The following is a 25960-nucleotide window of genomic DNA, read 5'->3' on the forward strand; positions in this document are numbered from 1 at the left end:
GTAAGGACTGCTGTTAACTGTGTACATTATATCCATTCACTGTTTCCCCAACAATAGCTGAGACCAGTCGTGTGATTCTGAAGGGAGAGCAACCTGACTACATTCATGCTGTGTTTGCTCATGTAAGTGTTCAACTACTAGAGTTCTTGACCTATTGTACTCTCATGGTCCCCTCCCTCCCTCCAGGGCTACAAGCATCAGAAGGCATACATCATTGCCCAGAATCCACTGGACTCAACTGTGCGTAACTTCTGGAAGGTGATCTTTGAAAGGAAGTGTGCGGCTGTTGTGATGTTGACTCCACTCAGTGAGAATGGGCAGGTAAGAGATGGTCTCCATTAGAAGTCCTCCCTGTTGAGTGTGTGTGTGTGTGTGTGTAGGAGGGATGCTCCCAGTACTGGCCAGAGAGTGGCAATGTCACCTCCTTCGGTGAGTTCACCATCGATAACTTGGGGGCGGAAACCAACACTGGATTCGTTATGAGGCAACTGAGCGTCCTCAATGAAAATGTACGTCATGCATCTCTTTGTTGCCTTCAAACCTCTCTTCATTCCTTGTTGCCTCCATGCAGACCCAAAAGGCCCACCAAGTGATCCAGTTCCACATCACTAACTGGAAGAGCAGTGGAAAGTGTGAGAACCTCAAAACTGTAATTGACGTGAATGAGGAGGTTATAAAGGTTCAAAGGAGGACTGGAAACAAGGCAATTGTGGTCCACTGCAGGCGAGGATCTATTGTAATTATGTATCTAATAAATTGTATTGTTTCCAGTGACACTGCGACCCGCTCTGGTATGTACTGCTCCATAGCTACTACCATTGACCGTTGCAAGACAGAGGGAGTGGTGGATGTGTTTCAGGTGGTCAAGGCTCTCAGGGTCCACAAGCCAGGGGCAGTACCCTCAGTCGTGAGTCATCTAGGAGGAGGATTGTAGAGCCAGACCTTGTCTATAGTATAGGGCCTGTACTAACACATACCATGCAGGAGTTCAAGGTTGTTTTCCTATGCATGGTTCTGTTTGCAATGTATTGTACAATCACAGTCAGTGTGTACGTAATTATATAGGTGGGTGTATATAAAGCTTAACATGTGCAATGCAATTATATGCTCTTAGCTTGGGTATTAATGTGCCACTCCTCCTCACATGCAGGACAACTACAAGGATCTGTTTGATGCTACTCTGGTCTACTTGGACTCTTTTGACAACTATGCCAACTTCCAAGATATTTGAACTATACTATAACTATGGAAGAACTTAGAATTTTCGCAAAACCATAATTATATAATAATAATAATTATATAGAGCATTTTATTTTGTAAATGGATTTATAAGACAACTTTACGTTTCCAAATAACAAATATTATTAGCAGACATGAGTAATTGACATGTATAGTGTACAACATGCAGCATGGCATTATAATTATAAACTATAACAGTTAATCAGTTTCTGTGAGCATGCTGACTGGTCTCATGTAGGGATCCAATACCTGCAGGAAAAACACAAGCAGTTTCAACACATGCATAATCCACTATAAAAGACACCAAATTAATTTCCTATACACAATCCAATGGGCCTAAAGCTAGCAGTACTGTACTCACAGGGAGATGGTAGGGGCTGATGGATGTGAGGTAGTCCCACACTCCCTCTCTGGCCAGTAGCTCTGCCAGGGCCACCTCATTGGGTTGGTCAGGGCTGACACTCACAAACAAGTTGAATAGATCACTCTGTATCAACAGTAGTCAGTGTGTAGTGTACAGTGTACAGCTAGTGTAAAACATACTAGGCACTTACAGTGGTGATTGGTGGTGCCTCCGGATAGCTGGCATGAGTCAGAGCCTGCACACACACACACACACACACACACACACACAGAGAGGTTGTAATGACAACTTTTGTATGAATACACAATGGATACATTCCTAGAATAGCTTGAGAAAACTACTTTCTTGCTGTAACATGCATTGCATCTCCTTCACCTTGTACAGATCCTCCAGTGATAAGGTGGCCTCCTCGCTAGAGGCCAGGTTAACTCCAGTCACTACACTGAGAGCCTTGAGTAGCCCTTGTCCGCCAGGGGAGGGGTCAGAGGACATGTAGAGGAGTAGAGAGGTCACCTCCAGACTATTCGTGGAGGGATCACTCAGTATTTCAAAGAATACCTGTTTTGTGTGTGCATGTATGAAGAAACAGTTAAATGATGAAAATGCTACTCTATTGACATGGTGTGGTCCCACTGTGTACACTGTAGCTATAATTATATGGTGGTTGACTTATGTGTTTTCTCTAATACCGTTTCACTTTGCATTTCATTATAACCTGACCTGTTTCAGTCTGCTATCTCTTTCATCTCCTGATTCATCGAGCCATGTACTAGTGCGGCCATATTCCTCGCGACTGATACGCCCACTCATTGTTGTCACCATGGAGACGAGCTGTTCGGCAGTGGGTATGGTCCAAGGCTGTGCTAGTGTGAGTAGCAGTCGTCTCCAGTCAACCATATCCCCCTCCACACCATACACACCCTCACACAAGCTCTCAAACTATAGTGGAGGGGGTGGGGTGAACACGTAAAGTTAGTACATTATGCCAAAATTTGTACATATAGGAAAGTGATGTCATTACCAGTACCAGTATAGGTTTTTAATTTTTGCAAAGTAATCAACATTCACAAAACATTCTAGTAATACGATATCATTACCGGGAGCAGATTGCATAATTTTATTCTGATGTACATGTACCTGTTGCCTTGACAGTGTGGACCACAGGTCTGGTAGGTTGCTCCTCTCAGCCAGACCCACTAGAGTGTCCACCAGTGTAGAGGCTAGTAGGTAGCCATCAGGAGATACACTAGCTAGCTGTGAGTGGAGGGCTAGCAGCTGTGAGGCTGTGAAGGTGTGAGGGTGTGTGGGCTCCGTGGGCGGTGGAGGGGAGGGTGGGGGTGTGGGGTAGCTCAGTACACAACTCTGTGGAGTGTGTGATGTGTGGAGGGGGTGTGTGTGTGTGTGGAGGGGGCGTATGAATTTAAATACATGGCACATAATTATTAGAATGAGTAGCGTAACAGAACACTATACATAGCTAGCTACCTCCTTGATGTTGATGGAAGGTCCTGGTAGGACAATTTCTTTGAGTAGCTTCTCCTCATTCTCAATGGCCTGTCTCAATATCTCAGTCAGACTGGTTACACTGAAGGGGGGGGGTGAACACATTGCTGTAGGTTAAGGTACTGTAATGATCTCACCAAGCCACCTCTTGTTGGAACACCTCCACTAGCCATTCCTCCATCTCACCACTCAACACACATGCTGTCTCCTGCACGTTAGACACATCATATTAGACCCACTTATAGCCCACGCTGAAAATGGGACAATTTTTGCCAGAAATAATCACTGGGGACGTTTGCAACATAAGTTATGGCCTCTCAAGTTAGCTACAAAAACATGGCTGAGTGCAGATTGACTGAGTATCATTGTAAAGCAAGTATCATTGTAAAGCAGGCAAATGAATGTTTGTTTGTTTTGATAATGAACATGAAACTACTCAAGATAGTGTGCTTGTGTGTGTTGACCCTGTACCAGATGGTTTTAGCATCAATTTTCAGTTTGTCTAGTTAACACTCTTTACCCATTCAATATTCTACCCTTCAATATTATAAGCTTACAAACCTTAATGCCTTTGATCTGCTCCAAGCACTTTAGCTTGATCAACTCCAGCCTCAGCTTCACACGACACTCTGTGTATACAGGCAATAGTAGATACAACCCTCCACACACACACACAGCACAGCTATAACTCACCCTCTTGTTCCAGTGCTGCTTTGTGCTCCCTGTGCATGGGTACTGCTCTCAGTCTCTCAGCCACAACACTGGGACTCAGAGTAACGGCTGTATATAAGAGGAGTACAATGACATCACTAGCTAGTCACACTGACAGTGTATACCTTGGGGCTCTGGTGGCGGGTCAGGAGCTTTAGCCGCCTTGCCTTTCTTACCAGGAGCTGGACTCTACATAATTATAGAGAACAAGTATCTTGTATCTAAGCACACCATTGGAAAGATAATTCTGAGAGCTATTGAATGCATTAATTAGTTTTAGATGGAAATTTGGAAAAAATTTACTGATAAATAAAACTGATGGGATTTCGACTTGCAATGTAACGGGTACTGTACACACCTTTCCCTTGTTTCTCTTTCCCTTGGCACTCTTGTTATCCCTTGGTTCTGGAGGAGGTGGTTCCACTGGAGGGGCAGTCACTGGAGGTTTGCTGAGCTCAGCTATAACTGATTCCAATACCCGCATATCACGAGACATCTACAGAGGAATGAATATATCGTATAGCAGGTTATTTCATGATGGCAATTTTGTGATTTTTCGTGTTGTAGAGCATCATACGGAAAAAAATTATTCTACCGCAATAAGTTCAGAGCTGTACGAATACTTAGAATACGAAATACACATTTTTATACTACACTTACTGTTGTGAAGACGAAGGCTGTGGCACTGTTGTATGCATGGACCACTAGCTGTTGGTCTAGTTCCAGTCCGCTGATGTCCTCCACTGGAGGGGGAGGAGTCGATGCTGCAGCTATGCCCCCTTTCTTCTTAGGAACTTTATCCTCTGTTGGCTCTGGTAGGAGTTGCCGTGGTAACAACGGAACTCTGAGAGAGAATAATAATTAACCTAATTATTAAGAATTAACTGACATACTTTTGTTTTATGGTATCTCTCTTTGGAGACAGGACAGTGGTGGTGGAGGGTTCTTCCTCTGTTGTGCTGCTGCGTGTCTCCTTCATGTTGTTAGTGGAGGTGGTGTTGCTGGGTGGGGGGTCCTGTGGCTCCGTGGGGGGTAGCTGTGGGGGGTATCACGTGATATACACTAGGTGGGGGGGCTGTGTATTACCTCAATGAGTGAGAGTCTACCAGGATCAGGGAGCTTGGCAGGAACCTTGTCTGCAGCGGAGGGAATAATTAGTATGAATTTTTACAGCCTGTAACGTATTTGTGATATAAAAAGATAGTTATATAGAGGGTTATAACAAATGTATGTGATAGAGTACCTTCCATGCCAGTGTAGTAGTCCTTGAGCAGTAGGGAGGTACTGTAGAACCTGTCCACCTCAGCCTGTGTGGGAGTCAAGCACACAGCAGGGTTATATGTGGACAGTGTACACTGTATTAACTGTAGCTACCTGTAGCAGTGAGATGTGGTGGTTAGTAATGATCCCAATATGGTCCTCCAGCCATTGGTCAGTGAGAATACGCTGCCTCTCCCCACTGGCACTATCACGACGATGATCAGATATATCCAATAGCTTCTCACACAAGTCCTGCATGCAAACAGCAGTATTCATCAGTAATAGCAGACAGTATGATACTTACATCCACTCTCTTGTGAAGCTCTGCCTTCATGACCACTTCTCTACGGAGATGGAGAGGGAGGTCATTGTAGGAGCACTGCCACTGATTCACAAACTCTTGCTTAGTGTCAGGTCGACACAAGTACACCCGAAACTCAGTCCTATGATGTACATGTACATATAGGTAAATATAATAGAAACATGGAGTGAATAGATCCAACGTTGTGCATGTGGTAAAGATGGCATAAATTATATACGTATAACAAATTACTACATATTTTAGTTGTGAAATTGGACAATCCTCACTCAATTTAGGGGGAGTGAAATTAAGTAACCTCACAAAACTCGGATATAACTTGCTTCGGAACTAAACGCAAATCATTAGACAATGCCCCACCTCTTATCATAGAAGTAATGACAGACCGCCTCCCTCTCCGTCCTTAGCTCTTGAAACACTTCCTTGAGTGTGCGTAGATACACCTCCTCCAGCCCTGGCCACAATTGAGCCAATCCGGTGGCTAGCTCTGGGTTGAGGGGACGATCACAATAGCTCCAGCCAGGGTCACCAGGCTCTATCAAAGACTGGGATTGTTTCGCATTTATCTGGAGAACCAACAATGGGTAGTTAAAACAATCTCATGATTATATTATACAAGGTTCTGTAACCATGTTATCATAATTATTATGTTAGGCTATAAAAAACAACAAATTTTTTGAATACGTACACACCATTGATGGTAGGCTACTACTGACCTGCATTAGTGGACTGTGGCAGCTTGAAGAGGTGGGCAATGTTAGACCTACAGGCGACATAATACTGGCTGAGGACGGTCTCCGGCTCTTCCTCAAGGGAGATGATTTGATGGGGGAGATTGCCCTCTTAGGAGGACTATTGCTCAGAAGGGTGGACGTGGAGCCACTCATCAAGCCTACGAGAGGGGGGGGGGTGGATTGTGTACTAACTATTGACATCTCTACTCACCACTGGCTTCTGAGGAAAGGCCAAGTTCCTTCACTGCTCTGGAGTGTTTTGCCTGCATAGGGGAGGGAAGGGATAATCAATCAATCAATCAAAGCAGTACACACAACCAACCTTATTGATGCCCCCCTGAACTTTATCCCTCACTGCCTCATACACAGAGTCTGCAGTCAGTGGAAGTATACATACACTAACGTACAGACTACACACACAAACATCACTATATATACCTATGTCCTTGTTTGCGTTGATGGTGACAATGCCTCCAAACTTGAGAATCCATCTCCTGAGCTGAGGCCATTCAGTGTCGAAGGTGAGCAGACGATGATGAACCTGCTCCAGTCTATTACCACTCAGCTGCTCGCCTGGGGCTATGGGAGACATAGTTTGAATGTAGAGTCGGCTCTGTAACTAGAGTTCTGATGGTTCAAATTCAACGATTTTATGATTTTCTGAAAGCTTAGAAAGAGCTCTTTCAGATGGTATGCTCAAATCTCATATTTGAAACGGGCCATAATTTCCCTTTCAAGAAAAAGATGGGGTTTATTTGTAAAAACAGGCCGAAAAATATATTTTCGATTTTAACAAATCATTTGAAAGACCTCTCTCTAAGCATTCAGAAAAGCATAAAAGGAACAATAATTATTGGGACAACAAACTAAAGTTATGGCTGTTCAAATATGAACGCTAGTATAAATACATATCTCACTTGTTTGACTGGCCCTCTGCAGAACCTTGTCAGTGGATATTTGGAGCTGTAGTATGAGGTCAGATACAGGGCCTGGATCACGAGAGAGGTCAGCATCTTGGGGGAGGAGTTTAAACTCTCTAGATACACTGAACGATAGAGTTTTCACACCCAAAATAGTGGCGATGAGTATCTGAGGGAGGAGGGATATAATGGGTGTATTGAATAGCTCTCACTCACTATCATCTGGTTCATGGTGAGAGGGAAGTTGTCTAGGATAAAGGCACTACCATCTGGGAGACCCCTCATCTCAGTAGTGAGGATGTTGACAATGGTCTCATCATCCAGAGCCTCTCCATTGACTACAGCAGAGTGGGCCTTGTGCCCCAACTGACCCAGTCCTGACAACTGTATGGAGGGAGGGAATACACGCACAGCCTTCAATACTGTACTACTAGGCACAGCCTTTATGAGAACTACGAATGCATCATGAAATTAGACACTCTGAACACAAATTATGCGGCTCCCAAAGATAGCTATAGCTAATTAAACGACAAATATAGCTAATTAAACGGCAAAACTGTTACAGTACTAAATTGTTCAATGTTGATGTATCATAGCTACTGTATTAAGAGCATACTAACCTTGGAGACAAGGTCCTCCGATAGGTTTATCTCTGAACCCAGTCTAGGGCAGCTCTCTTCAGAGAGTGGAGCATCCATCGGTGGTGTGACAGCCTCCACAGAGGTAGCTGGTGGTGGCGGTGTGGGATCCTCTGTATCCACAGACCCAGTGCTCAACTGACTCTCCAGTACACGCTTCTCTGAGAGGTAGGTACCCACGGCTTTAGTCACCAGGTCCTCAGGGTTCAGTACATGCAGCATGGGCAAGTCTGAAGGAAATGAACAAAAAAGTTATAAAATCACTGTAAAAACGAAAGGCAGAAATACTTCTAATTCTGTGTAACTATAGAGTACATACAGAGCCCGCAAAGTCTGTACATGTACACTGTAGCTAGTGGTTGGCTTATATTTTCTCTAATATATGTACAGCTGTATTAAAGGTTTGCATTGCAAGTGGAGGTTGTGTATTCTAATACTCACCCTGTTCCAGCCTCCTGAGTATGGTGGACTTGCCAGCGAAGGGTCGTCCCATGATGGAGGCACGTAGTAAGAACTTTGGGTATGAGGGTGGAGAGGGTGGTGGTTTGGGAGGGTCCACCATGTCTAATAGACGGTAGACAATGTGACAGAGGATGGAGTTGGGGGGACGAGGGAACAGGGCCGGAGCAGTGAAGTCCTCGGGAGGGGACCACGCATGGACAGCACTCTGTACAGTGATGGTACAGTATGGATGTACATACATTTCAGCTACAGCTAGAGTACAAAGGTTAATGGTAGAGTTACATGTACAGGCATTCTACTGTGAAACAAAGACTTGTTGTACAGTACAGTACAGTACACACACCTTGTATTCGTTGAGGTCAGCTTCATCCAGGAGCTGATCATTGTTTCTCTTGAAATTAGAACTTGCACTGCTGGCCATTGATTGGGCCAAGGGGTCAACGGGGTCAGAGGTGACACTGGGGTCATCATACGCTGACTTGCCTGCCACGAACAATGTCTTCCAATCCACCACCAGTTTAGCAGGAACCAGTCTGGAGAGAGAGAGAGAGAGAGAGAGTTAGTTCCCAAACTGAAAGGGGATTTAGATTTAATTTAGCGTGAATATTTCGGCCACTTCTGATTCTAAAAACTTTGGCGCAGAGTAAAAAGAAAACAGTAAAACCACAACCTGTGATAATTATAATCATAATTATAATAGATAAACTAAAAGGTTTGAATATTTGCAAGTTTAGGCTGCGATTTTGCTGTTTTTTTAGCACTGCAATCCACTGTAGAGGGAGCTACAGGTACCTACCCTCTAGTGAGCTACAGGTACCCACCCTCTAGTGAGCTACAGGTACCCACCCTCTAGTGAGCTACAGGTACCTACCCTCTAGTGAGCTACAGGTACCTACCCTCTAGTGAGCTACAGGTACCTACCCTCTAGTGAGCTCTCTGTACTCTGCCACTTTAGAGGATAGATCCACCATTAAGAGTAGCATGTCCTGACACATCTTATAGTTCCTGTGATAGTGTAGCTCTGCCTTGTTGGTCCTCAGCTGTTTGTACACACTCTGATGGTGCTTCAGCTTGTCAGCCCTCTCCTGCTCATCACAGGCAGCCAGCTCCTACACACATCAGACACACGTCCATTATTACATTGGTACTAACAGTATATTTCATAAGGGGTTGAATACGTGCACAGTGGCTAGAGTACATGTAATGGACTGTATTTGCAAACAAGAGTGGCTTTATAAATTTAAACTTAAAAAGGAGTATCCAACATAATATTACATGCAGTAAGAAGATTAGAGCCACTCACTTTCTCTCTATCCAGAGCTTGGTTGAACTCTGCCAGCCTCTCCTCCTCGTACTGCTGCTGTTGGTGGATACGGTTGTTACGAATCGTGTCCTTCTCTTTACGAATGGCCATGAGTTGAGTAGCTACCCGGCGCTCCTGCTGACACTGACGCATGAGTCTCTCCACCAGGAGCTTCTCACGACGAGCATTCTGGAGGGAGGAGACACAATTACAAATAAATGAGATACCACTGAGTGTGTTTAGTACAGAATTATAGAATTATAAGTCAATTATTAGTCAAAAAATTCATCAAAATTAAGTCACATAGTGCATATCCAACACACACACTGACCTCTTGTTCTTGTAGAGCTTCCATCTGCTCCACTAGTACCTTCCTGCGACGCTTCTCCCTCTCCTATAGATGCAGGAATGTTGAGTGGCATACTCAAGTGTTGTGTATGGACGTACCTTTCTAGCTAGTTCATTATCCTGCACTCTCTGCCTGATCTGAGCCACATAGTCACTGGAGGGACCCTTCGTCTGTGAGGGAATAACAGTCAGCTAGTATAAGATAAAAATAACACGCTCTACCTTTGTCATAGCGGTCCCCTCTCCTATACTTCCAGTTGAGTATGGTCTTGTCTCCATGGGTTCACTGCGTAGGCTCAGTCCAGCCTCAAACCTATCTATACCGTCCCTAGTAGCCAGTGCTTCAGCTGCTTGTACCCTCACTGAGCGACCTGGTACCGAGCCAGTAGTCTTACTGCGTGTGGGGGATGGTTTGGAACCAGCTACTGAGTCAGTGGTATTGCAGCTGTGTGCGGGGGACGCTTTGGAGGGGAAGAGTGGCTTCAGACGAGCATACATATGGGACTGACTCTCTCGAACCTCCCTCGACCTCTCCAGTGATTTTTGACACACCTCCCTACGTTCCTGCTGAATTCTAAACAAGAGGAAGATATAATTAGTAGGTATAACAGTAGCCATTGCAACTATCTCACTTTGACTCTTCTTTCTTTTGTTCAGTCAGCAACTTTTCTTCGAATATTTTCTGCCGTTCTTGGAACTTTTGAATAAGCCCTTCAAAGTTGAGGTCCACTTGTCGTGGTGTCTGCTGCTTTAGTTTCTTCTGGAATATTCCGGTCTCTATTCTCTCTAGTTTGAGTTTCCCTGGAGGCCTCATTGACTGCAGTGACTGGACCTTGTTGTCCTGTGGGTAATGGTTAGTACTGCACACACACTGATATAGTGATGATACCTTGATTCTGTTGAGTGCTACAAAGAGCTGGTACAATAGTCTAGTAGCTACACCAGGTCTCTCAGTCATGAGGTCTCGTGCCTGTGTGTGTGTGAGGGTGTGTGTGTGTGTGAAGGGGGTTAGATAAGGGGTAGTGATGGGGGGGGGGGGGACACCATGGTCCAAGGTTGAAAAATGACAAATTCTAGCACCAACAAACTTTTAGATTGAAACAGTATAAGTTATGGCAGCTGAAAAATGTTCAACTACCCCCCCCCTTTGTTTAATCTCAGAATAGTGTGATGGTTCAGGGACTCTTTCAGCTGCCATAACTTGAGTATCGTGGATACAATTTAAACGATTTTATGATTTTCTGAAAGCTTAGAAAAATATCTTTCAAATGGTGTCATCAAAGTTCATATTTGAGAGATAAAATTATTTGCCAATTTGGCCACACCATGAATGGTCCATGGTCCATGGTCCATGGTCCATGGTCCATGGTCCAAGGCCGAAAAATGACAAATTCTGGCCCAACGAACTTTTGGATTGAAACACATCATTTGAAAGGTCTTTTTCTAAGCTTTCAGAAAATCATAAAAAATTTGGACATTGGATCAACGATACTAAAGTTATGGCAGCTGAAAGATGATCAACTACCCTCTCCTCTCGTTTAATCAAAGAATAGGTTAGGTAGTGCATTCCTTACCATGTTGATGTTAAATGGAATCTCCAACAATTTGAAGGTTGGCTCTAATCGCGTGAAGTTGTTGAGCTTTGCCTCAGAGCTCCTACAATTATATGAACAAGGAGAAAAAATCAAACACAACGAACACAACGATGATTTGTAATGTACTGTACCTTGCTTTTGAGAAGTGAGCAAAGTCTGCTTGCAGCCCATGCTTGTGCAGTACCTCTCCAAACAAGTAACCATTGGAAAATACACCAGAGAAGCTGGACTTAGCTGTGAGGAGAAAATCATGCAGCAGTGAAGTGCTGGTGAGACCACGCCCCCTTTCTCGGTGGAGGTGATAGAGTAGCTAGTGAGACATGCTAGCTACACCACACTGATAACATGAGCTAGAGTAAGCACTTACTGAGCTTGGGCTCCACGCATATGTCATCATTCAGCCATTTACACAGTATATCAGTCATCTTATCTTTCTTTCCAGGGTGAGGTCAAAGGTTAAAAGGCGAATCTAACATTGTTGTCAAGACAACCCCGCGGCTTTCTTCGAATCCGAAAGAAGCTGGTTGTTGCCGCCCTCGAACTTTGCAATAAGAGGGCGGCGTACCAGATTACCCACGTGGATTGTTTGTAGCTGGGTGGGCGTGGCCTCCTCTACCATACTGCTGAAGATGTTCCACTCTTCTGGTTATTTTAAGAAGACCCTGTGCCCCTTCCACGAGCATGGACTGTGTCACAGGCCCCACTGTCATTACAGCCACAAGCTACCCAGGCCCCAGCCTCCAGGTACCTGTCAGATCACCACTATAAGCTTTGACCTCTACCCTTTCATCTCGACTATTTATATGAATATCGTTAAGTAATGTACATCATTGTACTTTTGGTATAGTGGTACTTTTGGTATTAACCACACCGCTATCTATCCCCCCCTCACACACACACACACACGCACACACAGCAAAGTCTAAGAGGCCTTCGTTCCTCAAGCAGCAGCAACCGGCGGCCTCTAACTCGGTGGAGTCTGCTCCTTCTACAGTCTTGAACTTTGATATCTCGAAAATTGACGACAAGGTGATGTCCGATGTTGCCATGGCAATGGGCCATGCGGCCAACTTCTTTGGGTCGTCCAGTGGAAGTGCAATACCTATAAATAAAGAGGAGGCAAAAGACGAAACAGAAGTGCCAATTTATGCCCCTGAGAAATGTATGAGTGCAGAGTCATACAACCAAGCGTCCAATGAAAAGCCTCCATCAACTGTGGACTATAGTAGTGTTTTGTCATACCAACCACCATTCGTTAAAGAGAAGCTAGACCCACCTAACCCACCTGTAGATGTAACACCTAGCACTGGAGATAGCTCTACTGCGAGGGAAGAGGATAACTCCATTGGTCCTTCCTCTGTGGTGGTGGGCAGTACCCGGGTAATAACAGAGGCTGACGTGTTTGGTAGTCCTGTGGATGATGAACCTGATGAACCTAGTGTAGACTCGGAGGTAACCATGGAGACAGAAGACAGTCCCAGTATGTTATTACTTGAAGCAGAGTTCAATAAGGTCACTGCGTTACCCACGGCAACAGCCAAGACTAAAGGTGAGTGGTTATTAATTAAATAATGATTAATATTTCATCATTAGTATTGTTTCCATGCAGACCCTGCTCCTCCTCTCAAGAGAAAGGCTGAGGCAAGTGCACGCTAGTGCAGTGATTGTAGATTGCTGTTAGGCAATTCTCTGTTGCAAGTTCACTTCAATCCACTGTATCACTGCTCTAGTCTCACCCCCCCCCCCTTTAACTGCTCTAGTCTCACCCTCCCTCCCTTTATATAGGATGATCCTTATGGCAGCTCACTTACAAAGAAATGGAAAGCCCACGCCGACTCACAAGTGAGATTTGATCCCCCTTAACGTTGCTCTAGAGAGACCTACCATACAGTGTGTTTAGATATTGTGTGTGTGCAGGGAGTGAGAGAGGCAGCACGAGTGGCTCCCAGGCCCACCACCATCAGGTCCAATGTAAGTGTGTGTGTGTGTGTGTGTGTGTGTGTGTGTGTGTGTGTGTGTGTGTGTGTGTGTGTGTGTGTGTGTGTGTGTGTGTGTGTGTGTGTGTGTGTGTGTGTGTGTGTGTGCGTGCGTGCGTGCGTGCGTGCGTGCGTGCGTGCGTGCGTGGGTGTGTGTGACCTCTCCTTCAGTTCTCAGATATGTTGTCAGGAACAGAGCTCTATATGGGCAAACAGAGGACAGCCATCGCCAAGGAAACAAAAGTAAAGATTTACCTTATAATTCATTCCGACACATGTACCCTCCACAGACTAATGTGTCCAGGCCCAAGCTACCCCTCACTGTGAATGCTCGTATACCCACTAGTCTGAGGCAAAGGTTCCTCAACGCTTTTATTGATGAGCATCTCAAGATGACCTCTGACCCCGAGTTGGTGTACACAACAGTGAGTGAGGCTGATAGTAGGGTCAAAGGTCATTAGTGTAGCCTGTTCTCTGATGTAAAACATCGTAGATCTATGATACAAACATCCTGTCCTTGACAATGCTATTACAATTGATTATGTTTGACCGTGTTATTATATTCCCCACCCCACCCACCACACACACACACACACCACCCACACCACACCCCCACACCACCACAGTGTCTAGATGATGAGAGGGCCTTGTTTGAGAAGAGCTCTAAGCGTATGATATACATGAACTATGTGACCTCAGCCCTCAAGAAACTGCGTGAGAGATCTCAAGCGTTCCTTCAAGAGCAAAGGACGAAGTCCGACGCTAGGGTCAAGAAACACTCACAGCAAATGAAAGCCACACCTACCAGTGATAAACTCTCGAAAGACAATTCTGAAAAAACACATTCTAATATTAAAAAAGAAAAGAAAGTTCTCAAGGTCAAAGATAAAATCACTGATAAAGGCAAGAAACAAGATTGGAAAGAATTTGAAGCAGAATTACAAAACTCTTTTTTCACTGAAGAAATGAAAACTTTCTCAAAACAATTTGATGAAAAAACATTGTCTAAGAAAGTACCACCAAAACCGCCAGCAGTTATTAGTCCGAGTGCATCCAAGTTTTATTCAAAACCTTCACCAATTTCCAGTTCAGTAAAGATGCCAAAACCAGCAGTCAATCTTGAGGTGGATTTGTTTGGAGAGAGCAGCAGCGAGGATGAGACCACACCCATTATACCGGGCGTCATAATGATCAGTGATGACTCGGAACCAGGAGTGTCGTTTGAATCAGCTCTGAGCAAAAAATCAAAATCAAAAATCCCTAAAAAATGTGTCAAACGAAGAAATTCGAGCAGTAGCCGAGTAGAGGTTATCAAAAAGGAAAGAAAGACCAGTAGCACGTCCTCAGTGGAACCAAGAACAATGCGTGTGAGTAGAAATAGATCTCAAGATGGCAGCTCTAGTAAAGATGCTCATGTTAGAAGGAAGAGCTCAGTGACCTTGATAAAGACGCCCGTTCTGAAACTATCCCGTGTGCTACGTGTGTCCTCTAGTGATAGTGGGGGGCGTGGCAGCCCTGAGCATAAGCCCCCCCTCTCGCCAGTTGATAATGCTGTTCTGAAACTATCTCGTGTGCTACGTATGTCCTCTAGTGATAGTGGGGGGTGTGGCAGCCCTGAAGAGACCAAGCATAAGCCCCTCCCCTCTCCCATCGTCCTCACCAAGCATAAGCCCTCTCTCTCGCCAGTTGATAATGCCGTTTTTGATGAAATACAACCAGAGGAACAAGTGTGCCACACAGTCACATCATTGTCTCAACCTTTGTCGCCTCTCTTTGCTCCATCCGGTCCCTACATTAACCTCACAAAGCTAGCCACGGCTAAGAAACCACCCCCTGACATTGCCTCCATTGCTAGGGCTATGGGGAAGAGACCAGTGGTTCCACGGAAAGCCATGCCCACTAGGGCTGGGTCTGTCACTGTTGTCAAGAAAAAGGAAATACCTTTCACACGTGAGAAGTGGTGTTGATTGTGTGTAACAAGACTTACATATAGCCTTGGGGGAAATTAGCTGCAACATAACTTGAGTTAGTGCAATTTGTAACCCTTTGAATAGCGTGTCTAATGATGTGTTTAGATTACAGATTGCTTTCGTTCTGTTGTGTAGAGAAGAGCCTTTGTACTATAGCGCCTTTGTGTGTTTTTTCTCAGAAAATGGCCTGTTTTGATAGCTACCTTAGAGTGCTCATAACTTGAGTTAGGATTGTGCATTTTTACAATTAACTCTTTGAAAGGCCTAATCCAATAGATAACTATTACTGTCTGTCCCATACCTCCCCCTACCTCAGTATGACCCCCCCCCCTCCAGCTGCTGTGTTCTACAAGTACATGACACGCTACCTTCTCTCAGAGGAACAACTAACAGACAACGGCTATCCTCGTCCCACACAGGAAGTGGGTGTGGTCTCAATCAACCGTGGTGATACCAAACCCCCTGTTATCGAGCGTGTGGGGCAGAATGCTCAGAGACATTCATGCTGTCGCTGTGGCAAACCATTTGTGATATACAATGATGGCAAGTACCAGACAGTAGCAGAGTGCTCTTATCATTATGGCCGCCTCATCAAGAGGAAAGGTGAGACCTCTTGTATGTCTACCAATTACCGCAAGTAGCTCAAACATTTCAGTAAAATTGCCTCTGAAAAACGAATAAATTTCGCTCAAATGACGTTGTATTTTCCGTCTTTTTGTGTAGGATTTGCTAACCCTCGAAAACAGCGAAATTAAGCGCTTATACGGTCATTACTTGTATTATTACTAATGAACATGTGCAGAGTATGGTGAAGGTATGATTTCAGCGTACACTTGTTGCCAGGGACGACGGGATTCGGATGCGTGTCAGTTAGCAAAGGTAAGCTATTATATTGTAATTAATATTTTATTCGCTGGTTTTCTTATAGTTGCATGTTACGGCTGGAGAACTGCCGACTCGTGAGTCTGGCTACGTCACCACGGCTACCGGGTCGCTAAGCAACCCGTGTGTGTATGCAGTGGACTGTGAGATGAGCTATACAACAACTGGTCTGCAACTCACGCGAGTGTCCGTGGTGAACCTTGACCTGGAGGTGGTGTACGAGAGTCTGGTGATCCCCAGCCATCCCATAGTGGACTACAATACAAGGTAGTATGCTGGACACACACATACAGTCAGTATGCTCCTTGTTTACGCTATACATGACATTGTAACTAGCATTTTAGCAATGAAAAATTGTCAATATTTTTTATTGAATAGACACAACATTTGTAGTGAATAGACAGTATGTAACAGAGGTATATAAATGTTAGTATGCTCTCTCTCTCTCTCTCTCTCTCTCTCTCTCTCTCTCTCTCTCTCCTCTCTCTGTGTGTGTTCAGGTTCAGTGGTGTAAAGGCGGAGGACTTTGTGTCAGTGACCACCACTCTGAGTGATGTCCAGGAGCAGCTGCTCTCACTGGTGGGCAGGGACACCATCCTAGTGGGGCACAGTCTGGAGAGCGACCTCAGATCCCTCAAAGTAAGGACTGGTTGCTAGACTAGACAAGTAAATAAATTAAGAATATAGAATAGAAATAGAATAGCGCCATCATCAGCATACACAGAGTTGTCGAGAGCTCTGTGCTGTGTGTGCATTTTGTAGCCGTCAGCTGTTAATCTATTCCCCTCCTGTGTCCTAGGTGATACATGACAGAGTGGTGGACACAGCTCTGGTGTTCCCTCACAAGAAGGGCCTCCCTTACAAGCGTTCACTCAAAGCTCTCATGACAGAGCATCTTATGAAGTTCATACAGAATGAAATTGGTGAGGGAAACCCCCCTGCCCCCCCTCCCTGTGTATTATATTGTTGTTATACAGACGGAGGTCACGATAGCTTGGAGGACTCGAGGTCATGCATGGAGCTGATGGTGTGGAAGGTCAAAGGTGATCTCAAGAGAGATGCTCCGCGGAGAGTCAGTAACTCTTAACTGTGTTTATTATTTATTGTTTTGTCTGTTAATTTTATTGTTATGCATTGTTGGGTGGTGAGGAAAATTCCTATTTTTTGTGAATAATTATTATCATGGAATGTTATGAATCTCATTATATTTCAGCTTATTGGGGTGAAATATTTGAATTATTGATTGTCTGTTAATTTGTTTATCATCAAGGGTTGATCTGCACTAGCTAGCTGGAGAGATGGGCTCTGCACTGAGCTCTACTATGGGGAAGGTCATGGATGACAACATGAAGAAGCAGCAACAGTTTATGCTCACCACACAAAAGATGCAGGTAAAATAAGCTCCCTAGAGCAGATCTACTAAGCCCTTGTATTAATTATATAAAATGTATCGAGCTACTATTTAAATTAGTTGTCGTTGCCTCACAGAGTTATACCCTCTGTCCTCTCTGTAGCTGGGACGTCAGATTCAGATGCAGCTGGATATGAGACAGCGGATGATTGCCCAGCAACTGGCACGCTCACGAGAAGCCATGGTTTGGTACGCTTCCTTTTATGGAGTGACTGCTCTGGGCCTCACCGCTGGGTACGTTACTATATCATGTGATTATATCATGTGATACCTCCGTAGGAATGACTACGAAACTTACATTCATACATTCACATGGTCCATTACTTCCTGATTTACTTAATTATACGTACTGTATAAACGATCCCTAAAAAAGAACACTGTGATTGATGACATGATGTAACATTTTCTCCATTGTGAAAAATCTAAGAAATTGAAATTTTCAAGTAATAATGATTGTGTATCTCTGTTGGGTTAGGTTCCTGCGTACTAAGAGGACTGCCTTGATTGCGCCACTGGTGCCCATGACCTTCATCGTCACCTATCTAGGGGACATGGCCTGGGGTAATAAGATGGAGAGGATTATCGGTGAGCTCTGTGAATAGTTAGAGTATCAGTGTGAGCCTCGTGTCTACCTGATGTGTACTGTGTAGCTCAGGTTATTCATTTCTAATAATTCTGTGATTGTTTTCTGCAGCTGAGGCCGACAATATTCTGGAGAATGAACAAAGTTTGTTGGCGTTGCCTGGGAAACCACTCACTATTGAACTTATCGACAAAAATAGAAAAGCCAGCAAATAACTGAACACTAGACAACAAATTATTTTTAGAAATTCAGCCTGTGATTGTTAGTGAATTGATGCTTGTTATAATGTTGATCCGTACCAAATCCAAACTTCTTACCACCTGCACCATGTTGTCGCCATCTCCAAGGTCCCTAGTAAGCCACTCTGTGTGTGTGTGTGTGTTTTGCGTAATGCATATTATAACTATACAAGCATAATAGTATACTAAAAGTAAAAGCCAGAACTGTTGTATCAGTAGCTAGCCTGGCTTCCAGAGGTGTGCATTGTGCATGGGCTGAGCCACTCCCCCCTTTTGCTTACTTTCGGTAAAATAGCTGTGAGCTGGCTAAATACTTTCGGTAAAAAATAGCTGTGAGTTTAGCCAGCTCACAGCTATTTTACCAAAGTACTGTTTAGCCAGCTCACAGCTATTTTACCAAAGTACTGTTTAGCCAGTCACAGCTATTTTACCGAAAGTACAGAGGTGTGCATTGTGGTTGAGCCACTCCCCCCTTTTGCTTACTACCATCATATACCTTCACTATCCACTGTTTGCTAAACAGTCCACTGTAAACTATATGCTACCATTTAAGGACACCCTTCATCTAATAGAGTCCCAATACTCACGCAAACTAGCTAGTGATAACAAGAGTCAAGCATAGCTAGCTAGCTACTGTGCATGCAGTTATGGCCGCCCTGGTCCAGCCTCTTCTTTGGCTGGCTGGACTATGTCTATACAGCACTGCAGCTATAAATACAACCAGTACAATAGCTCCTACTAGCATGGCCTCTATTAGCATGGCCTCTACTAACATGGCCTCTGCTAGCATGGCCTCTGCTAGCATGGGCCCTGCTAGCATGGCTCTGAATACCACTGTGTTCTCAACTTTTGCAGCTTCTGCAACCAGCAGTGCAGGACCAAGTACTACACCAACAGAACCGACCACTACATCAGATGAGGGCAGTGGTGGTAGTGGTGATGATATAATGAGTAGCATGATTGAAGTAACTTCTCTCACAAGCACCACTCTGTTGAGCTCCATCACTCCCACTCCAATGGCCTCGTTCACTGTATCCCTGCCCTTTAATAACTCTGCAAGGACAAGCGGTCCAGCCACCACCACCATGACACCATCACCCCCCTCAAGCACCCTCCCAACTGATACCCCTGCTACTACTACTGACCCTCCATCCCTTGCAATATGGGCTGCAGTGGGTGTAGCGGGTGCAGTACTGATAGTTCTCATGGTGATCGCTACCGTTCTCTGTCTGTGTGTCGTGCACAAGTGTTGCAGCCGTGATGGGGTCAAGAGGTCAACAAAACGCAAAATATCATCCTCGTCCAAGAAGCTGATCGAGTGCGCATTGGAGGAGATAAACAGTGACAAGAAGAGTGGAGATGAGGAACAAGTGTTTGAGCGTAAGTATATAATTATGTGCAGTAATCGATATTTTGAAACCACCTCCAAATCATACTATAAACCTCCCTAGAGGGACCACTCAGTGCTGTCCCTAGAGGGACCACTCAGTGCTGTCCCTACAATCCTAATGTATGTGTATAACTGTGGTGCGTTTGTAGATCAACAGTGTATAAGGTATAGCTTGCATGTTTGTCAGCGTAACTCTGCCTCCATTCAATATGCTAATACTAGTGGGATTGTTGTCGTTTGGGGGAAGGTTTTTGTTATTTGAGCCATTTTGAAAGTGATTTTACTGTAATAGCAAACCAGTAGAGCTATAGCCTCCACACAAGACCCTCTGTTGACTAACAGCTACGCACATAATGGCATATCACTCACAATGTTGTTGTATATTCACTGAATACAAACAATATATACTCAGGTACTCCGTAAGTGTATTAGAGCTTAAGCTTTGTGGAGTATAATTATAAGTTCCCCAGCTACCTTTGAGAGGTTAGATCTGATTTGATTTCAGATGCATTCAGTAGCTTGTATAGAAGGTCTATTATTTGGGGTATAATATCAGTGATGTGCTGAAAATAATAAAAGCAAGGCTATACTTGTGTGATGCTGTTACTTACATGTATCATTGCAGATTTGACAGCAGCGGAGTTGATCTCATTCCCTCCCTCTAACCTCCCTGCTTATGTCAGCAAGCTGCACGATGATGACAGCTATCCAGCAGACGATGAGTATGACGTGAGTCACACCTGTCCCCCTCCCTATTCAAGTGTTGCCTGAATCAGTGTACCTTAAACTAGCAATATATCAAGTGTTGCCTGAATCAGTGTACCCCTTAAACTAGCAATAAATTATATCAAGATGAGGCAGTAATTTGTGAAACTATATGAAACTATATATACAATAGCTCTCAGAATTATCTTACCATTACAAGTTCCTATTGATCGAAATCCAGCAATTTCAACAAAATCAAAGGCTGTATTATAATTATAGCCTTGCGTTTTGTCAGCATTATTTTCCTTGCAGTCTGTGAAGGAGTTGGATCAGCCTGTAGTGAGCACCCAGGCCCAACTCTCCTGCAATGCCACCAGGAACAGATACACCAACATACTGCCCAGTGAGTGCAGACACTGGTACTGAATACTATGTATTTATTGTCATCACTATAGGGGACAGCAGTCGTGTGGTCTTGAGAACCATCCCCAAAGTGGCAGGATCTGACTACATCAATGCTGACTTCATCGATGTGCGTATAATGGCCCTCTGCCTAATATTGACCATACACGGTATTACTGTACAATGTCAGGAATGGTGGTAGTTGCTGCCTTTTAACCTCTGAGATCAAAGAAAATGCAGTGCCAATAATTATATGACATTATTATTGGTAGGGGTGATATAATGATGGTCATGAATTCTTGTTATGGCAGATTGCACGGCCTGAGATCACTATTTACTGATAGTCTGTTTGTGGCACTCATTGCCATGTAATAAATTGCCTGTTGCTTACAGGGGTTTAACTGCCGCCGTGAGTACATAGCATCGCAGGGTCCCCTTCCCGGGACTTGTGCGGACTTCTGGAGGATGGTGTGGGAGTACAACGTCTCCATCATTGTCATGGTGACCAACACAGAGGAGAACGGGACAGTCAAATGTCACCAATACTGGCCGTCGCGAGGGACGTCTCAGTACGGGAACACCGCGGTGACACTCGAGTCTCAGATACTCTACCCTGAGTTTGTGACGAGGGAGCTCATTCTTACGTCAGGGAAGAGTAAGAAGGTACACACTGGTTACTACAATGAGCTAGTCTAGTACCCTACTGTGTAGATACTGTACACAGCTTGATTTTCTCGGAATATTCGTATTTCACTGACCTGTATTGAGAGTGCTACAGTTTTGGTGATCCATATACTGAAAGCTTAGAAGGAGCTCTTTCAGATGGTATGCTCAAACATATGTCCATTACCATAGTTAGTATTGTGTCAAAAATAAGCCCAAAATAGATATTCGATAATATATAACATGAAAGGTCTCTAAGCTTTCAGAATTAGTGATTGGACCAACGAAAGTAAAGTTATTGCCGTTCAAAGATGCTTTATTCATTTAATGCTAATATCTATGGGACTGTGTTATCAGTCATCTTGTCACCTCTATATACATAACCTGCAGAGCTCCCAAGTTGGTACAACCAAGTCAGTGATACAGTATCACTTCACCTCATGGCCTGACTTTGGAGTGCCCAAGGAAGCCAGTGCTATGATCAAGTTTGTGCGTCGTGTTCGCTCGGCTGTGGACTCGTCACACGGACCTGTACTCACACACTGCAGTGCAGGGGTGGGCCGCACAGGGACGTACATTGCCGTGGATATACTGACTCAGCAAATAGATGCAGGGGGCGTGGTCAATGTACAGGAAGTGGTGTGTCGTATGAGAGCTCAGAGAGGTCATATGGTTCAAACTTCAGTGAGTGCTTTTTATAGCGGGTAATTTTCGTTGTCCAAATTTTCGTATGAACTACCTTTAAATATTCGTACAGCTTAGGATAGTCACATAGAACCTGTTACCCATTAATTTTGAAGTTTTAATTTTCAGGTGATGCTTCTAAATTACTGAACTTTTCATTATCCGAAAAAAATCTCGCTATACAATTTTTTTTTCAGGCTCAGTATTTGTTTATCTATGATTCGTTGCTCCACTATCACTTGTTTGGTGGTATGGATGTGGGGGCGGGGTCACTGGTGGAGTACGTGGGCGCACTGGACACACCAACTCCGGATGGCAGTACTCCACTCGACAAAGAATTTACTGTGAGGAAATCAAAAATCAAAAATTATTATTAGGAGAAAATCGATTTGTGTGTTAGTGAAATGAATCATTCTATGCGATGTGTACAACTAGCTGGTCAATTTTGTAGAATGAAAGCGAAGGCAAGTAATTTTCTGGCTACTTTGTACATTAAACCAACTACTGGTTCTGTTTTGAACGCGTTTGACTGATGTATTAGAAGCTTCTAGTATTTGTTTAAGTGCTGTATTCTTCTCTGCAGCATGTACTGGATGTGAAGTTGTCTCCAGACTATCTGTTTTCAGTTGCACTAGATGAGGCGAACACGGATAAGAATAGAGACTCTGCTAACATACCCTGTGAGATATAACCATCTCATGACTGTTTATATAATCTTGATCTTGTGTAGTTGACAACAATCGAGTGGCTCTTCAAGACCCCAGCTCTGATAGTGATTACATCAATGCCAGCTTCATCACTGGCTACTACAACAGGATAGAGTTTATAGCCACACAAGCCCCCCTGCATAGCACTGTGGGGGACAGTACTGCGGGAGACACACAAGCCCCCCTGTATAGCAATGTGGAAGACATACAAGACACAAAATCCCCCCTGCAGAGCCCTGTGGGGGACACACAAGCCCCCCTGCAAAGTCCTGTAGGGGACAGCACTGCGGGAGACACACAAGCCCCCCTGTATAGCAATGTGGAAGACATACAAGACACAAAATCCCCCCTGCAGAGCCCTGTGGGGGACACACAAGCCCCCCTGCAAAGCCCTGTAGGGGACAGTACTGCAGGGGACACACAAGCCCCCCTGTATAGCAATATGGGGGACACACAAGCCCCCCTGTATAGCAATATGGAGGACACACAGGCCCCCCTGCATAGCACTGTGGGGGACTTCTGGAGGATGGTGTGGGAGAGAGAGGTGCGGACCATTGTCACACTGGGGCCTATCAAGAAGGACGAGGTCAGACACTGATCATTTTTAGATTTTATCCAAACACTGTTGCTTATGTGCTTGTATCACTCCCCTTTAGGATCGCTATTGGCCAAGTGTGAGCAGTGCACCTGTAAAGTGTGAGGGGTGTTTAACTGTGACCCTCGTGGAGACTGAGTGGGTGGAGGGGGCAGGACTTCTCGTCAGGGAATTGACAATACGGAACAGTGAGGTTTGTCCAATTGTTGCAGTCGAATTATTTATTGAAGTTTTGTATATAATTATTTCATTTCATTTTTGGTATAGGACTCAGATGAGCAACGTGGAGTGACTCAGTTCCACCTCCAGTCATGGCCATTGGTCGATGTTCCTAGTGACATCACTGGCATCATCACACTGATAGAGCGCTCCAGAGATCACTGGAGGGACACTGGCTATAACCTCATAGCAGTCCACACCTCACCAGGGTAAGGGCAGTACATACAGCTAACAACGTATTACTAGAATAATTTTTGGTGAAAAACCTTTGCGAATGAGCTAAATCAGCAGCAAAATTGACCATTTGCGATCTAACTATCGCGTTCTGGCCAAGGATCATATGTCATTACCAGTACCAGTTTGCAAAGTGATAAACGCTCGCAAAGTTTGCATATGTTTGATGCTCGCAAACATTCTAGTAATACGGTAGTAGTTGAGGGGAACCCGAAGCTTCTCACTTGTCAGTCTAACTTATTAGTATCTATCATCTATATCATCTTATAATTATGTCTGACTCTGATTGCATTTTCTCAGAAATTAGTATGAATGGATTATTATCTGTCTATATAATAACAGTGAATTTGCACAAGATAACCAGAAATTGAAAGCGGAAGCACTCTAAGTAACCGATTTTCTCATGTGAACTGCCCAAACATTCGTACAGCTCAGGATAGTGACGTTTAACTAGAATAATTTCACAGCGGATGATGCCCTACAATACAATAACCTGCTATACTGTATTCCTCCTCCCTGTGCAGAGTTAGTGGTGAGGCCGGAGGGGTGTACTGTGGTCTGTGTGTGCTCCTCAGGCAGCTGGAGGTGGAGGAGGCAGTCAACGTGTTCACTACTGTGAGGAGGCTACGCAAGCAAAGGCCTGGCATCTTAACATCAAAGGTGAAGACTTCCTGATCTACAACACAGCAGTTGTGGAATAAAAATGATAATTATGCTTTGGTTCCAAAGGCTAGAAATAATGCGATAATAGTCTATACCTATAGTGTAGCTATGGTGCCCTGTGCCTATAGTGTAGCTATGGTACCCTGTGCATATCTTTTACAACTCTATGTACTAACTGCCGTGTTCACACCAACACCCTAGTAGAGGGATGCCATTTTACACTCGACGTTGTAAACGCATAGTAAACATGTATGTTATCGTGTTTTCGTTTTGTTGCTGCAGGTATATTATCGGTTCATGTACACGGCATTAGAATCAAGTCAAAAGGAACAATAACACGTATACACTTATATCAGTCAGTTTGTTTTATTTTTGTAGCTAGCTCTATAGCCATATTTTGAAACCATTTCCGTGTGTGTAATATTAAACTTGTCCAATGAGATTCATTACATACCCCTCATTTAATGGTAACTGTAAGGTGTCCTACGTCATTAATTCTGGTCAAGCTAGCTAGCTGCACGCTACCAAGACTAGACTCCCTTGCAAGCTATCGCTTAGAGAGACAACAAGAGCTGTACCTGTGTGTGTGTGTTATCCAAGAAGAGAAACTGCAAGCCCTCCCCTGTCGGACATACCGTGCGTGAGATGGGTCTCTGTGTGCTACTGCTTGTGGCTGCTCTGACAGCCCTTGCTCGAGGACAAGGTATGAGAGCTAGCTAGCTAGAGGGTATATGAGTTAACCGAGCTGGTGAACATAAGGGAGCAGTGGGTCAGCATCTGCTTGCATGTACACCCTGCATAGTTAAGCTTCACCTACGTATGGTATATTTGCTGCATTTATCGGAAAGCAAGCAGATCTAGCGTAATGAATTCTGGTATTAGCTTAATTTATGTAATATCCCGTATTGCATGAGCTTCGTAAATTAAGTGTAATCGAGCTGATCACAATAAAAATGGAGATAATGATATTTTTATACACGTACACTGTTATACTATAATTATCTGGTTCAATGGCCAAGTATGTGGTTTGGATTATTTTTAAGGGTCAGCCGAGAGCTGGTTGAATAGCTCTAGGGAATTAGCATGAGCATTGTGTGTGTTGGCTGTGTGGCCAGGCTTCCTACCTGTACAAACCTTATAGCTGTGTGCAGTGAGGCGCTCTTAGATCTTAATTAGGTACTACAAATCTGACACATTGATGCCACAAAGAAATACTAGATCATCAATTCATTCGTTAACAG

The 25960-nt window shown here is 44.2% G+C and overlaps 6 protein-coding genes across 10 annotated transcripts in view; 5 read left to right on the forward strand and 1 right to left on the reverse strand.

The window, feature by feature from the left end:
- The window catches only part of LOC135334780 (uncharacterized), a 16536-nt gene extending 15164 nt beyond the window's left edge, over positions 1-1372 (forward strand). For both annotated transcript variants that reach the window (XM_064530098.1, XM_064530097.1), the window contains exons 20-25: positions 58-122; positions 187-321; positions 381-509; positions 572-723; positions 772-907; positions 1151-1372. In XM_064530098.1, coding sequence (XP_064386168.1) covers positions 58-122; positions 187-321; positions 381-509; positions 572-723; positions 772-907; positions 1151-1231 — 698 coding nt within the window. In that variant the 3' untranslated portion in view covers positions 1232-1372. The remainder of the gene's footprint in view (positions 1-57; positions 123-186; positions 322-380; positions 510-571; positions 724-771; positions 908-1150) is intronic.
- Positions 1330-11875, reverse strand: LOC135334772 (sperm flagellar protein 2-like). 2 transcript variants are annotated; one of them, XM_064530081.1, is made up of 38 exons: positions 11764-11875; positions 11528-11630; positions 11376-11457; positions 10691-10771; positions 10434-10642; positions 10024-10375; positions 9901-9972; positions 9785-9847; positions 9454-9642; positions 9072-9259; positions 8494-8683; positions 8130-8355; positions 7671-7918; positions 7267-7434; positions 7048-7219; positions 6569-6709; positions 6453-6502; positions 6342-6393; positions 6113-6288; positions 5757-5962; positions 5382-5520; positions 5192-5329; positions 5061-5124; positions 4904-4953; positions 4711-4853; positions 4478-4661; positions 4176-4313; positions 3943-4006; positions 3800-3886; positions 3668-3735; positions 3244-3314; positions 3089-3188; positions 2741-2965; positions 2324-2542; positions 1979-2161; positions 1794-1838; positions 1601-1726; positions 1330-1488 (listed from the first exon to the last, which is right to left on the reverse strand). In XM_064530081.1, exons 1-38 carry the CDS (start codon positions 11819-11821, stop codon positions 1438-1440), a joined length of 5121 nt encoding a protein of 1706 aa, XP_064386151.1. In that variant the 5' UTR covers positions 11822-11875; the 3' UTR covers positions 1330-1437. The 2 variants fall into 2 exon arrangements, with proteins under 2 accessions (XP_064386151.1, XP_064386150.1); XM_064530080.1 differs by having other exon boundaries at positions 10434-10771.
- A 111-nt stretch (positions 11876-11986) lies between these two features.
- LOC135334785 (RNA exonuclease 1 homolog) lies at positions 11987-17431 on the forward strand. 2 transcript variants are annotated; one of them, XM_064530106.1, is made up of 14 exons: positions 11987-12140; positions 12313-12945; positions 13006-13037; positions 13182-13238; positions 13314-13367; positions 13544-13615; positions 13663-13797; positions 13999-15322; positions 15679-15945; positions 16145-16221; positions 16271-16491; positions 16725-16863; positions 17024-17147; positions 17202-17431. In XM_064530106.1, the coding sequence occupies exons 1-14, from the start codon at positions 12026-12028 to the stop codon at positions 17309-17311; spliced, it is 3360 nt and encodes a 1119-aa protein (XP_064386176.1). In that variant the 5' UTR covers positions 11987-12025; the 3' UTR covers positions 17312-17431. The 2 variants fall into 2 exon arrangements, 1 of the variants encoding a protein (XP_064386176.1); XR_010394368.1 differs by lacking the exons at positions 16725-16863; positions 17024-17147; positions 17202-17431 and having other exon boundaries at positions 16066-16221; positions 16271-16343.
- Positions 17432-17446: 15 nt separating this feature from the next.
- Positions 17447-18510, forward strand: LOC135334855 (plasminogen receptor (KT)-like). The gene is made up of 4 exons (XM_064530217.1): positions 17447-17615; positions 17739-17869; positions 18111-18220; positions 18330-18510. Exons 1-4 carry the CDS (start codon positions 17523-17525, stop codon positions 18431-18433), a joined length of 438 nt encoding a protein of 145 aa, XP_064386287.1. The 5' UTR covers positions 17447-17522; the 3' UTR covers positions 18434-18510.
- LOC135334793 (receptor-type tyrosine-protein phosphatase epsilon-like) lies at positions 18431-25172 on the forward strand. Of its 2 annotated transcripts, XM_064530119.1 has the most exons (14): positions 18431-18572; positions 19313-19837; positions 20473-20576; positions 20865-20955; positions 21008-21084; positions 21348-21617; positions 22008-22301; positions 22499-22645; positions 22885-22981; positions 23032-23594; positions 23665-23796; positions 23871-24031; positions 24581-24716; positions 25002-25172. In XM_064530119.1, exons 2-14 carry the CDS (start codon positions 19405-19407, stop codon positions 25053-25055), a joined length of 2559 nt encoding a protein of 852 aa, XP_064386189.1. In that variant the 5' UTR covers positions 18431-18572; positions 19313-19404; the 3' UTR covers positions 25056-25172. The 2 variants fall into 2 exon arrangements, with proteins under 2 accessions (XP_064386189.1, XP_064386188.1); XM_064530118.1 differs by lacking the exon at positions 18431-18572 and having other exon boundaries at positions 19000-19837.
- Positions 25173-25216: 44 nt separating this feature from the next.
- The window catches only part of LOC135334720 (uncharacterized), an 8775-nt gene continuing 8031 nt past the window's right edge, over positions 25217-25960 (forward strand). Inside the window, exon 1 of the mRNA XM_064529995.1 lies at positions 25217-25422. Within this exon, the coding sequence (XP_064386065.1) occupies positions 25365-25422 (58 nt within the window). The 5' untranslated portion in view covers positions 25217-25364. The remainder of the gene's footprint in view (positions 25423-25960) is intronic.

The sequence above is a fragment of the Halichondria panicea genome, chromosome 4 (genome assembly GCF_963675165.1).
Source record: "Halichondria panicea chromosome 4, odHalPani1.1, whole genome shotgun sequence".
NCBI classification, from domain to species: Eukaryota; Metazoa; Porifera; class Demospongiae; order Suberitida; family Halichondriidae; genus Halichondria; species Halichondria panicea.